Below are 14,739 nucleotides of genomic sequence, written 5' to 3'. Positions count from 1 at the left end.
CTGAGGTCCTTTCTAACCTGCATCATCCTATGATCATTGCTTAAGAATGCAATTTCTTTCAATCAACAAATTTTTGATGATCGCCTTTCTTTATTTCTTTCTGGTTTTCCCCTCCTAAGATCCTGTCTCTTCTCTCTTGCCTCTCCCCCTCTGCTAGCACATTCCTTTGGTAGCTGTTGCAGGACCAACCTAGCCTTCCACATCACCAACCTCCTAGTTCGTAAAGCAGTTCCCAGTGAATAAATCCACTGTTTACCTCTGTGTTCCCTAAACCATTTTGGATCATGAATTACTGTAAATCCCAGGAATTTAAGACCCATACCCTCACTTAACTGACAATGCCAAAACAGTAAGCCAGATATGCAGGCCACTGCTGTGGCACCATGGACCGTGACCAATCACCCACAGACTTTCATGTGGAAGCCACAAATCTGGTTTACTGTGTTCCTTTTGCAGTGTAGGCTTGAAAAGGACAGAGCTGTATGTACCACAAAGTCAAGCTGGCACTGGATCCAGCTTGGCACTTGATCTACTTCTTTCTTGCCTTCAGAGAGGGACAGAGCAATAAATAAGTTTATAGTCAGTTCATATTAAGACATGTTTTGTACCCACGGAGACCAGAAACTCTTTAAAAACCTAAATCTGAAGAAAGCTGACAGCTTGCAGAGAGAAGAGCTTTTGTCTTCCCTCAGATCAGTTATTATTTGGGATACAACACAAGGGTATTCTTCTGTATTTGTAATTGTGTTGCAACACAAAACACTGCAGTAAGAAAAGATAACAGTGCTGGATTATGTTTGCAACCGATATAAACCACTGACTTCACAGTTACCAGATGATTCCTTCCTATAAAGCAGACCAACTCTAAAAGAAATTATTTTGTCTTAGTTTTGTTAGAAGACAAATAATGAAATAGCTATGCTTTCCCAGGAAGGAAACTAGCCTGTACAGCCAGGAGAAACTATTAGTTGTGTGAGAATCAGGTATTTTTCTGCACTGCACTCCAGCATGCTAGGATTGTTGGTCTGGCCTCCTCAAACACTCCTTCCCAGGCATCCAATAGCATTTTGCTCTTACTAAATGCAGTACTGAAACTTGCCAGAAAAACAGAGAAAGAGACTGTTCATGAAGTACCAACTGTGTGCTCCCTACAAACTGGCAGAACTGACTCTGCTTGCATTCTTAGATTAAAATCATTAACAGTGAAAGAGTGCACGCATCCAGGTGCTACTAAACTGAATGCCAAGTCAACGGAGAATTCCTATGAAGAAATGAAATGAGGCAGGTTTTTTAATCTTACTTTGAATATTAACAATGAAGTCTATGTGGAAAAAAAAAAGCAGCATAAAATGCTAATTAGATTCTCTGTGCAGTTTTATAATGCTTCTGAATTAGATCCTATGGGTTTACCATTCATTTTGTTCGCAGCTTTCCAAAAGGTTTTTTCTCATAATACTCTTTAAAGTCTGTTGGTTAAATGTTAACAACAAAAAGTTAATAGCATTACGTTGTACTTCAGCAAAAAGTTAATACGCATCAAGCCTATTAATTTGCTTTTAAAATGAATAAACAGGCACTCCACTGTTGATTTCCACATTCCTGTATCACTGGAAAGCTGCCAGTACATATATAACATCAGTGTTTGTTTTTTTGCTGAGTGGCAGTCCTCGGCAGTAATTATCATCTTGCACCTAAAGTAAATATTATTCTCTGGCTGCAAGTAGAAATAAAGAATTGACTCTTCCTGAATTTTGACTGTTTGCTATCCAGTCCGTCCTGTCGGTATGCTACGTGCCCACTAAACATAATTCCTTGAGCCCTTGTAACTGGGGCCATCTCCTTTGTTTGTAACCAGTGAATTACGAGGATTAGTCCCTCCTCAGATGATCGCCAGCGCAGAAACTCCACCAGCCGTAACCGGGCAACTCGCTTCCAAAAACACTACGGGGAGTAAGAGCAACACAACCAGCACCCGGGGGTGCATTAAGGGCACGGGGCAGCGCTGCTGGGCTGGCGGGCGGTCCTGACCCGGCCACACGGGGTGCAGGGGACCCCCGACCCCTACGACCCCCCGGGCACGGGGACGCTGGAACACGTGCGTGGAATATAAAGGCAGGAACAAACCAGCCTTTCACCAAAACTTCACTGAACCCGGCAGCACGCCGGAGCGCCAGGAACAATGCGCCCACGGGCCGGCCCATACGGGCGCTCCGGGGACGCGTACACGGGCTCAGGGGTCCGGGCCGTCCTGGTGAACGGCCCTAGCCCCGGCGCTGCTCTGCGCTGCATCTCGGCCTCGCCTGTAATGACAGCCGAGAAACCTTTCCTCCCAACCCGCGATGCAACCGGTCGCTGACACCACTCTCAGTTGTACCCATGGAGTTGGTGTTCTGGGACGTACGCGCCCGCCCGGCGACGCTGCCCTCCCACCGGTTAACCTCTGCAGCAGGTGCCGGCGCCACGCCGTCCACGACCCCTCCGGCGGGGACAGCAGTGCCCGCAGCCCACCCCAGTTCACGGTGGGCTCCCCCCGAGCCCGACTTTTCCCCAGGCTCCGTCCTGTCCCGTCCCGCCCGCACTCACCAGGATGCCCATCACGTCAGCCCACAGCTGGGCGAACACCTCAGACGTGCCGCTCTCCGCCGGGGCGGCGGGGCCGCCCGCCCGCTCCCCCTCCATGCCCCGGCCCGGCCGCCGGCTCAGTGCCGGCTCCCCGCTGCTGCTGGCCGGCCCCGCCCCGCCATGCCAGCCCCGGCCCGCCCCGGCACGGCCCCGCCACCGGCTGCCGCCACTCCTCCAACTTTCGGCCAGCGACAGGCCGGCCGGCGGTGCCACTGAGGCGCGGCAGAGGCGCCCACCCGGCGGCGGGACGGCGGCAAAGCCCCTCCTCTCCCTCCTACCCCGCTGCCGGCTGGTCGGCCCCGCACCCCCTTCCTGCCCGCGGACTCGCCCGGTGCACGTGGCCGCCCCGGGGCGGCAACAAACGGCCCCAGCGCCTCCCCGGCCGGGTTCCGGCCCCGACGCTTCCACCACCCCGAAACCAGAGGGCCGGGCCCGGCGGGGGGCGGCCTGTTGCTGGAGGGTCTCCGCTGGTTCAGGCGGCTCGCCTGCCTGCCGCGAGGTCCGACGGCAAAGCCAACGGGCTTTTCTTCCCCCCACGGAAAGGCCAGCTGGGAAACGAGCCGGCAGCGCTCGGTACGAGGCCGAGGAGGGAAAAGGCGCACGGTTAAATCAAGGCTTTAGTTCAAGTACCGGGACTGCATCATTCGTTTTCCTGAGGAGAGATCCTCAATCGCCTCATTAAAAGGCAAAGCGCTCCTTGCAGAGGAACTGTGGAAACTGTACCCTTCTTGGGGAACAGCTGAGTGCCCATGCACGCGCACACACACGCATTAAAGAACAGTGGCCAGTTAATAGAGGAAGCTGGAGAGGTCAGCAGGAGCTGGGGACAGAGGATGACCCTAAGGCCTGGCCACCACCTTGCTCCCAGCTCTGCTGGGACTAATGCCAAGGAAATCCTTTACACTTGGTGCTCATCTCTAAGCTCTGAAGTGGTTATATGTGTCCTTAAAAGCTCCTATTTCAAGCTGCTGTCTACTGAGAGCAACTGTCTGGGAGACTCTTACAGACTGCAGGGCACTGGTAGCCGTCAAAGGCTGAAGCAACAAATGATACCGTTTGCCTACAGGACTAAAAACAGTTTCAGGAGAAGGCATAAAGCACTCCTCATCTTCTTTCCACATTCCCACCAATGCTCCTCTTCTGTCCTTAAAGCTAAGATAGCTTATGTTACTTGTAGGCTAGCACCAAAAAGAAAAGCCTAGTAGAAACACTTCCTTTCTGAGCAACTGGCATGCAAAGCAAGGGACAAGACTTTTCTAAGCACACACACAGAACAGAGAAAAGGAGGTGGGGGGCACAGGTAGTAACAAGAATTATGTTGAAAAAGTGGTAAAGAAACCACTGGTAATGTAATATGTGCACATTTTTCCTGACTCTTCTTTAGGATGCACATATAGGACACACACAGTGTAACGCATCATATTACTGACTAGTACTGAGAAATAATGAAGGGCCCAAACCAGGTATAAAATCTCTACTGATTGATCTTTAAATTGTATGCAACTGTAAACCAATGAAATACAAGGATAAAGGCGTGCCAGTGAAGTCTGTCAGTACTCTGAGAGGGCTTGCATAACTCAAAACTGGTTTAATTAGTTAGAGGTAATTTACTCAGTGACCCTCTGAAATCCATGCTGAACCACTTACAGAATCACAGAATCCCAAGGATTGGAAGGGACCTCAAAAGATCATCTAGTCCAACCCCCCTGCAAGAGCAGGGTAACCTAGAGTACATCACACAGGAACTTGTCCAGGCGGGCCTTGAATATCTCCAACGTAGGAGACTCCACAACCCCCCTGGGCAACCCGTTCCAGGGCTCTGTCACAACAGTAATGTCAACCAACTTTCAAAATATCTGAACAAGGGCACACTTTTGATCGCAGGATTTAAATATTCTGGGCTCCTCTAGTGCACAGTCTTGTGTATATAGTTTTTTTTTTATAGATTAGAGGCATATTTAAAACTAACAAACAACTGCAGCACAAAGTCTAAAAGCCCCTCATTGTTCTGACTCAGGCAGCAATGATTAAGACCAAATATGTGCAAGGGGCAGCATTCCCACTTGCCGCTCCCTGCCAATGGAGGTCTTTGCTCCGCTGTAAGGTTGACTACACTACTTACAGAAGCAGGTCCTGAATATCTGCACGTTTCAGCCTTCAGTGCACTTAACAGAAACTAGTTTATAAATTGTGGTGGTCCAAGAGCTGCTTCCTGGGTCGTGATGTCATCCTCTTTAGAGGAGGCAGCAGCTTTTATCAGAGGAGCATGATGCATGGCTGTAGCAGTCTTCCCTCAGCCAGTTGACTTTAATTTATCTGAGACACAGAGCCTGTGATTTTAAAAGATGGGGAGAAAAGGAAAAAAAAATACTGCCAAATCACTTGACTCGAAGAGCAGTTCCTTTAAGAAGCAATTTGACATGATAATCACAACAAATCCATGGCAGTTTACAATAGCTACCACATACTGTGGTCTTGTAATTACAGTATCTGTTCACCTTCAGATATTTACAAGATGCCGTTTTCCCAAGACATTCAATGACTATGACATACTAAAATATTCCTTGCTCTCCTTCCCTCAAACAGATCCCCCCCTAGGTATCATAGGGTTCCTTTATTTTAAGGATGCCAACGTCCTGCAGTTAAAAAACCTAAAGGCATTTTACAGAAAACAGCTGCAACAAGAGCACCCACTCGCAGTTACTCTAACATACACTCCAGTGCACTGTGGACAGAAGGTCCCTCCACAGAGCAGCTATCAGAGCTCCCTGGGGATGTTCTGCAAATGTCTACACAGGATTTGGAAATGATCAATGTGAATGCTGTGAATCTACTTTTGCCCAGTTATGGCAGATGCATTGTGCATGGGAGTGTATCCTCCTATCACACCATCAGCTACATGTGGGTGTGTAGTTAAGAAGAGTTTCCCACATCAACACACCAGGCAGGATTAACCAACTTGGAAAGCACTCTTCTATATTCAAGAGAGAGGGACTTTCTTCTAGAGGAATTCTTAGAGCAGGATCCTAGCTCTAGTTTAAGGTGGCTGTAGGGATGCTCATCTGTCTCCTTTCTTTACTGCGGGTTCAGGGAGATTGCCTTCACCAGGCCAAACTCTCTCTTTGAAAAGCACAAACCTCAAACACAAACATCTGACTCATTAAGACAAAAGATGACAATCTTTCTGTCCCGAACTAGTGTGCATTATCTCATCAGTGACACAGAACAGTAACACAACAGTGTCAACAAAGCATTTATAGTGAAAAATTGAAATATTCATCAAAATAAACTGGAAAAGCTGACACCCACCATCAGAGTCAGACTATCACAACTACTGGCAACTACATAAATGGCAATTTAATCCAAGAAATCTATACGACAAACAACCCCAAGTACTTTGATATCCATTTTAAACTACATGCAAAAGGCTGGGAGATACCACATTGCCTTCAGAAGTAGATTGTGCCCCACAGTGTAATGGACACCAAACTTCACAGGTTTCTGATAGTTGAACTGAGGGAAATGGCTTCCTGCTCAGAGGCCTAGCAATTAACTCTGTGTGCGTGAGCAAAACACGTGGTTTCTCAACATTACTAACACCACCCTGCCCAGTATTTCAAGTCTAAATCAAAGCATCAAAGCTTCAGAGAAATAAATAAGCAAGCCATTGTATGCAGAGAGGGTGCAGGGAAGAGAGAAATAAAAATTCCAGCTAGCCCCTACAGGTGACCTACAGAAGCCCTAAAACTCTTAACACAAGCCAATTACAATGCAACACACTATTGGCAGTGATTTTATCTCCTTTCAGCTCTCTCCCTCTTCCCTCTTGGTGGAAGTCATCAAATTGAAACATGCAGTTTCACATCACAGCCTCTGACTGCAACTGCAACCCAGTTTCAGGCTCCAGCCCATTAATTTACCATAATCCATCTTGGATTTTATCTCATTGGCCTCACTGTATCTTTTTGAAAGTCTCTAAAGCATACTTTCTTTTCATTCTCATATCTTACTTGAGCTTTATTTTTCTTTAGAATTATTTAAGTTAAATGTATTTAAATAATTAAATTATTATGTCTGTTGCAGGGTCCCTCAGGGCAGGTTTTTTTTCATCACTCGTATCAGGCAAAGGAGCTGGCAGCTGCTCTCCAGCAGAACACAGGCGTGCAAGTGGCCATTCCAGAAAGCTTCTGGCATGGGGTGGGATGGAGACCCACATACCCAACCCATCAGCTGTTTTGCTAATCAGACTGTCGCTCTATCTCAGACACTCTTAGTATAAACTATAGGAGAGCGCTAGATCCCTCATCTGCACTTGCACATCAGACTGCTATGATTCCTGAAATGATCATGTTTTATCATCTGCCAGTTAAGTAACTACAGAAAGTATACCTGATTTTGAAAGTGGTACAACAGTGGCTTTAAAATAGACAGTATTTAGACTATATACTCTTTGCTGTACAGTCAGAAATCCTTATTTATTCTTTCAGAGGTTTAGTTGTCAGCTCCCAGTCTTATTGCCAGCCTCATGACTGGATTATTGCATCAAAGTGACAAGAGTACACTTAATATGCTCCATGCAAACCAGATGTTTAATTCTGTTGGTAGAAAGCAGTTAGGAACAACTAATTGTTTTATTCTAAAAAAAGTCTGAACCCTCCATATTACACCCAATATCAGTACCCCACTAGATTAAAAAATAAGGAGGGAGACACATATCCCCAACAAAATCATTCCAGTAGCCTTAACATTTCAGGCTAGCACCACGCTTGGTAGGCATACAAATAGTGCTAAGCTTGGCAGGCTACAGTTAAAACACAGTGGCTGTGACTTTGAATGAAGGAAAAGAAATCTAAACACAGCAATTATCACAGCCCTTCTGGAAAGATACCTTTTGACGCATAAGGAAAAAGGAAAGGTTCATATCCTCCCTTCCTGCCCACAGATGTGCTCCACAAAGGCCTCTTACATCCTGCCCAGCTCTCCTCCCCATTGATGGAGCACAGCACTGTGTTTCTTAACTGGGAGGCAGCAGCACCATCTCAGTCAGCCGAGGGGTTCCAGGAGCCAGACTGTGATCAGTGAGAAGCACACATCCCCAGGGATACCTGCTTGGGTGCACAGCACACTGCTCCAAAACTGCCCACAGATAGGGACTCCATCTGCTTCACGCAATGTCAGGCACTGCCTGGACAGTTTCCAAAATTTACTAAGATTCTTGCTTCTTCACATTACTTGCTTCTGCCTTCTCCATCCAAAGTTAGCATCCCCTCTTCTCTAGCTGCACAGCAAATCCAGCTTTTATGCTTTATTTCTTGTCAACGTTGAAATAGTCAGCATTAATTTTGTACTAGTTTTCTCCAGCACTTCCTACAAAATGTTTCATAAACCTGAATTAAATTTTCAGACAGGAGCTCAGCATCCTTTGGGATGTCTAGGGATCTACACTGTCATAGCAGGCTTGCTCAACTTCTTATATTCTTTCTGTATGCGTCTGCTAGAAAGGATACATACAAATCTTTCTTGCAAAAGACTTAGAAAATCCACAGAGACAGAACAGTTTAGCTCAGTGTCCTTTGGCTGCTCTTATCCCAAATAATTTTAGAACTGGGAAAGTGAAAAAGGTGAAAAAGCAACCCTTGGAACTGGGAATAGGACTTCAGCCTCTCCTGCTTCCAAACACAATGTCCTTTGATTCCTTTGCTGAAACTCTTGTTAAATTACAAATGAAAAGGAGTCTGATGATCTCATTCCAAATTGCATCATAAAACTAGCCAAGAATAAGGTACAACTTGGTAGCATGTGATAGCCATGCATTTCAGAGATGCTATGTAAATACCACACCAAATTGGCTGCAGGAAGGTGGGAGGAGCACCAAGAGAGAATGCCAAACTCACACAGCAACTGTTTTATTACTACTCACTTCATGACCAACTCAGATATTTAAAATAAGAATGGATACACCTCAGAGATGTTATACTCTCTAGAAAAAGAAACCCAAGAGCTTTCATCAATTTTATCTTCACAAAAACAATCAATTGTGAAATGCAAATGTAGACCTCAAGAAAAAAAAAAAAGAAATATCTGCCTGCTATCAATGGAGTGATAAAAACTTAAGAGAGCCACCCTTGGCAAAGTATTACAGCCAAGCGCATGGGACACAAACATGCCAATGGTAGAGACTTGGAGGAAAACAGAAGGGGAAGAACTGCTTACCTTTTCTTCCAGAACAGACAACTTCCACCCTAAAGTCACCTCCTCCACATCCTACCTAACACCCACTCCCCAGCTTACCAATTAAATATTGTCCCAAGCATAATAGAACAAATTATTCCCTCAACTGTTTCTTTAATATGCCATCCTTCTGACGAAGTGGCATACACATGCTACCAAAGCCTCACTTTCAGTCCCACAGGGATTCAGTACTGAGCTCAGGCACAGAAGTCACACAGACCTATTATTACTGAAGGAGTAGCTGGTCCTATTTAATGCAGAAGCCAACCAAACAAAGAAACCTGTCTGATGATCTCAGCTAGCCACAGATGAAGATAATAGACCAGATGTGATTATTTGATGTTTGTTTGCAAATCACATCAGCCTAGGGGTCAGTTCTCTCTGCTGCAGCCACTTGAGAACAATGTCCTGGATTCAACCTCTTCTTTCAGATCAATTTCTGCTGGAGTAACTCCTCCTCCATAGCCAGAGCTTCTCCTCTTGTCTTCATCCCTGAAAAGAGCTCTCATCAGCAGGCAGCGATAGATGTAAACCATCTAATCTTCTCTCACTTTCCAAACAGCTTCCCTGCCTTTCCTTTTAAAGGCTTCCTGCCCGTTCCCCAGAGTACCAGATCAGACCAAAACACAGGTGTCTTCCCTGATGCTGAGTTGCACGCCTGAGTTAGTTGACCTGTGCACACCCAGCAAGCCCAGACATGTACATTAACAGATAATTTATGGAAAAACAAACAGCAGTTGCCTAGTGAGCAGTAGGCAAGCAGTTGTGTTACACGTGGTGTTGCAATTTCTGCTGTAATAAGTGTTCAAAACTCACCGAGGTCATGCACCTGGAAAGTACACTGCCATTTAAATATAATGGATTTTTTTTAAAGTAAGTCTTTTGGAGTGCTTCAGCTTCAATTGCCTGAGTCATCAGGGTGCACTTAGATCACATTCTCATAATTTTATTGTAAAATAAAAGCCATAATTTACATTTTCATTATTATAAAAACCAGCAGCGAATTGAGATTTTTACAACACTTGGCCCCAGCTAATAGGATGTTAAATAAATCATCAAGCTAGTGATGAAATCAGGAGCATTTGCAAGACTGTGACAATGTAGTCAAGATGATAAGCATTCATTTCAACTGTGGCTGTAAACACAGGCATGAGCTTGTTTCACAGAGCCTGTGCTCTCCTGGAGGAGCCTTACTTTTCACTACCTTGCAAGCTGTACATTCAAGATGCATGCTCTCAAATCAGAGTTTCAAATTGCCGTGGAAAAAATATATTAAAACCTGCTGTGCGCTAAGAAGAGCTAACAAGAAGTTGAGAATCATACCCGATCAGCACATTTCATTTTCCCTATATTGTTAATGACACGTTTCACTTCATAAAACTTCATTAAATAATAGAGAGAGAAACATCTCTTGGCAGCCAGGCACACCTGTAGCCCTGGAACTGTGCATTTTACATCCATGAACTCACTGAAGGGGCATGAGATGCTTCTTACTTGTGTAACACAGCAAGGAGAGGGAGTAATTCCGAGGAGCAGCTGCTTCCAGTTAGGGCAACTCAGCTGGAAAGCAGAGGTGCCTGTCAAACTAATTAAAGTGAGGAGAAGCTATCTATCTGAAACTCCAGCTTCTAAGCACTGGCTAACCCACTCCCCGAACGTAATTTAAAAGAGAAAAAAAAAGGCAAATAAGAAAGACAAATGAAAACAGGCTTAAGCATTGCTGAAAATACACCTCCAAGCTATTATCTTAATAAATATTTTGGGAAGTTTGTGAACAGAAGGATTATTGTGACTGTAGTGGTGTGAGTGGGAGGAATTTACCCTCCACAGCTCAACCAACTGCATCAGTGATGATACAACAGCCCTCAAGGGCAATGAGCTAACTGCATTGGCTCAATGTTGATGAATTTTTACAAAGAAGCCATTTTGTTGAAGTATATGCAGAGTAAGCTGGTATCTCTAGTTCTCAGAAAAAAATGAATCTTCATTTGCAAGGATTTAATAATTAGGCAATTCTGTCTGAAGATGGCCAAATACACTACTTCAGTATAATGTGTATCCTGTAGCAACATACGCCTAATCACAAAAAGTGATTTGGGGTTTTGAAAGTTGCTAATACACTTGATCCCAGAAGTGCATCACATATTCCTTTTGATTTCTGCGGGAAGAGGTGATTTATGTGAATACATTTAAACAAACAACTGCTGCTTGGCTGGATGAAGGTTAAAGGGACTGGAAAGGATGTAGAGATTATCTGAAAGCATGAAGGGTGTGTAAACACCAAGGGGAAAGTCATATTGCTGAAGAAAGCTCAAGAGGGTGTAACTCGGACAATGAGATAAATGTATGTGTTTTTAAGCCCTGAAATACTGGCTTCTAAAACGATGACATTATTTGCGTATGCAAAAGAACCTCTGGTCATTTAAGAAGTCATGGCTATTTGTCACTGAGGACAAAATATGTGAAAGTGGACTAAAAGGAATGAAAGAAATTTGCTATATGGATGAAGGGGAATATGAGATACAGCAACAGTAACTGTATCTTGGGGCAAACCAGGTGACCTTCTGGAATCTCTTTATACTATCTGCCATCTCTACCACAGTGGAGGCAGCAGGGGCGGATGGTGAGCCTACAAGGCTCTGGGCTAGGTACAAGCCATTAATTTCACATGGCTTGCAGCTACATGGAAGTATTTTGGATGTTTTTCATGGGTAATTCTAAGGGGTATGCTACCTGTGCAATTACCTAAGAAGTCTGAAAAGCCTATTTGGCCCTTAATCCCCTTGATTACGCATGTGGCATTTAGGGAATACATAAGCATATGGTAAGACGCCAGCAAGGTATTGGGCCTCATCTAGATTATTTGCATTACTCAACAACTTTCATTTCTTTTTAATAGATAAATTTAAAACTCCTGGAGATAAAAATCATTATTATATTTCTTGTTGTTTAATATTTATTTTATTTGCATATGCAAACTGCATGAGCAGACAGAGCTAAGAAAAGACAGTATTTTGACTTGTCAAAAAGACAAGTTCCTTGCCTCCTAAAAGCTTTCTCCAAGTGTTGTGATACCTTTTTATCTCCTAGTATTTTCCAGGTAACATTTCCAGACATGGGTATCTTATGTTAGAAATGAAATACAATCATTCTCTTGGGTAGTTGCTTAAAGCACCTTTCACTGTATCAAAAATGATTTAAACTTATGCCTTCTATTGCCTGTACTTTCCCACCTAATGTTCAAGTTTGTCTGAAACCAGAAAGAAATTCAAAGGACCTAGTTATTCACAGCACCCTAAAACATGCACAATATTATCCTGATCTCTAACAAGTTCAAATGCCAAAGACTTTGGCAAGGGAGGTACCGTTTAAAAATATTTTAGCGGCTACTATTTCCCAAAGAAGAAAGGCAACAGAGTTTAAATAGCTAAATTGTTTTTATATGGATACATGAGAAATGACTGTAACAGGCTCCGTGTATGACAGATGATTCCTGTCAGTGTCAAAGGGATAAACAGTATTAGAGGCTACTTAGTGTGCTTGGTCTCATGCAAGTTTAACCTGTTCATGTTCATTCAAGAATGCTCAGGCTTGGCTTAAAGATACATAGATTTTGGCTGTAATAATGACTACTGCCTTCACCTCTTGTTCTCACTCCTGCACCTTGGTAATTACAAATGAGGACTCCTGAAGAGTAGAGTTCAAGGGAGTGCAAGCATGGGGCTGGAAAGATACACAGACAAGTTATATAATATTTCTTTTTCCACCCTATTATACTGTAGGAGTTTTAAACAGCCAAATGGATTTGTCAAGAATTAATTGTGTCAAATCAATCTAATTTCCTGCCTTGGAGGATAATTGGTGCTGGATAAGAAGTAGTAGCAGATGGAGTACATATTGAATTTAATAAGGTTTCTACCTTATCCAACACAGTCAGCTGATACCATTATAAGTGGTGCACAACTCGTTGAAAAGAACACTTTCAGAGATTAGTTTTCAGTGGTTGGCGGCCAAAGTGAAAGAATATATTGAGTGGAGTTTTGCAGGACTGTGTTCTTCAATATTTTAATTAACAGCTTGGTTGGTAGAATAGAGAATAAGCTCACTACATTTACAGATGACACAGAAAGCTCAGAGAGCCAGAAAATAACTACTGAACAAGTCATCTTGTTGCAGAGCAGCAAGTTTCATAGTAGGACACACCCCATATAGCCAGTACACAGCCACCAAGATGTGTAGCAATCTGTATGCTGCTCACCAAGTGCAAACCCTCAGCTGGAGTACTGTGTTGGTCTGACCCAGCATCCTCTAGACTTCAAGACAGACATGGACTAATGGGAGAAAATAAAGAAGACATTACATGAATTAGATGTTTATGAACAGAAATTGAAAGGACAAGGATACTTTATCCAAAACAAAAGATTGCCAGTGAATAGGGTAATAATTTTCAAATATGTAAAAGCTTCACTTCACTGAGAAAAAACTCCTCTATTTACTGGGGATAGGGCAAGAACAAACAGGTTTAACTGCAGAAGGGGTGATGTTGGCTTAAACACTAGAAAAAGCTTTCTAACTGCAAGGTTCGTAAAGTGGTGGAATTGATTGCCTGGGGTCAGTGTGGTGCCTTCATCACTGTCTAACCTGTTCTTGAGAGTCTCTCAACATCCCATTATTTTGGTACAATTGATTCAGCTCTGGGGCTTGGGGTTGGCTAAATAACCTCTTTAAGAGTCTTTCCAGGTTTTATTTTAGTTTTTTTTTTTTTAATACTTTTTTTGTGTGTGTTTTAATTCTTTAAACCAGACTATGACAGCCTTATGTACAGTAGGCAGCATTTATTCAAAAGGATATCTGAGTGCATTCATGCCAAAAAGCCAATATACAATGCTGCAAGCTAGAATCAGAGCTTACAGGTATTAAAGACACCACAAAGAGCATGGAAATGCTTTGTATGCCAGTGCCACAGAAACAGCCATTGACACCTGGAGAACTGGAGAGTTTTCATATAGGTTATTTGTAAATTCTGTGATTTTGATAGTGACCTGAAGATCTATCCCAGGGTTTGCTACCACCTGGCCTGCTTTTAATATTAACATTTGCACAAGACATTTGCGTGGCTGTGGCAGCATGTAACTGATATGAGTGAGGATGACAGTTGCCAGAGGGGCAGCCTGCTGTACAAGGAAGCCAAGAATCTCAAACTCAACATGCTTCATAAGAATAATCTTAAAAATTACAGCTGCTCAAGGGCAATAGGTTTGTTAGTTCATCTATATTCCATTAAATATTTTGTTTGGGTATTCCTACCACTCTTGATCATAACCAATGACAATCACCATAAAATATGGTCTAGCTACCCTTCCAGAAGTGAAATCATTGCCTGCTTTCTTCAAAGAAGCAATTTCTGGGGAAGCATATATGTCTATCGGGATTTGAATGCTGGAAGCACACTGCAAATGCGGCTTTCTTGTGTAAACCAGACGTGCCAAGGAGTGTGCCTTTAGCAGAAGTTACACTTGAAACAGTTTTTCTGTGTTTTTCATACAAGACTGACATATGTACAAGAACTGAGCATGATGGTGGCATGTCAAGATTAGCAGAAATGATTGGAACAGTTACTTTCTTCTCTGAGACCTTCACAGGCATCAGCCTTTTGGAAATCAGACCCTCATAGTGTCTGATTTTCCCAAACCAGGCATTCACAAGATCCCTCCTTTGGGAGCCTGAGAGAGGGAGGAAGAATGGAGAGGCATGTGTATTCACACATCCGCGGAGACAGCATTACACAGACATCTTCATGTATTCTACACATACTCAATAACATATGTCAATCTGTGATTGCATAGACAGACAACACTGCTATTTACATTAAAATAGCTGCACACA

General features: G+C 43.6%; 1 protein-coding gene across 6 annotated transcripts in view; it reads right to left on the bottom strand.

The window, feature by feature from the left end:
* Nucleotides 1–14,739, bottom strand: part of LOC134175569 (SAM and SH3 domain-containing protein 1-like) — a 540,237-nt gene that overhangs the window by 119,052 nt on the left and 406,446 nt on the right. The window contains exon 1 of one of the 6 annotated variants that reach the window (XM_062641665.1): nt 2,584–2,732. The exons of the other annotated variants lie outside the window; for them this stretch is intronic. Coding sequence (XP_062497649.1) covers nt 2,584–2,679 — 96 coding nt within the window. The 5' untranslated portion in view covers nt 2,680–2,732. Of the gene's footprint in view, nt 1–2,583; nt 2,733–14,739 lie in introns of those variants that run through there. 6 annotated transcript variants of the gene reach the window in all.

Source organism: Pezoporus occidentalis, unplaced genomic scaffold (assembly GCF_034315485.1).
Source record: "Pezoporus occidentalis ecotype Australia unplaced genomic scaffold, CSIRO_AGI_Poc_V1 ctg7, whole genome shotgun sequence".
In the NCBI taxonomy this organism is placed as follows: Eukaryota; Metazoa; Chordata; class Aves; order Psittaciformes; family Psittacidae; genus Pezoporus; species Pezoporus occidentalis.
This window is presented reverse-complemented; position numbering and strand designations above follow the sequence as displayed.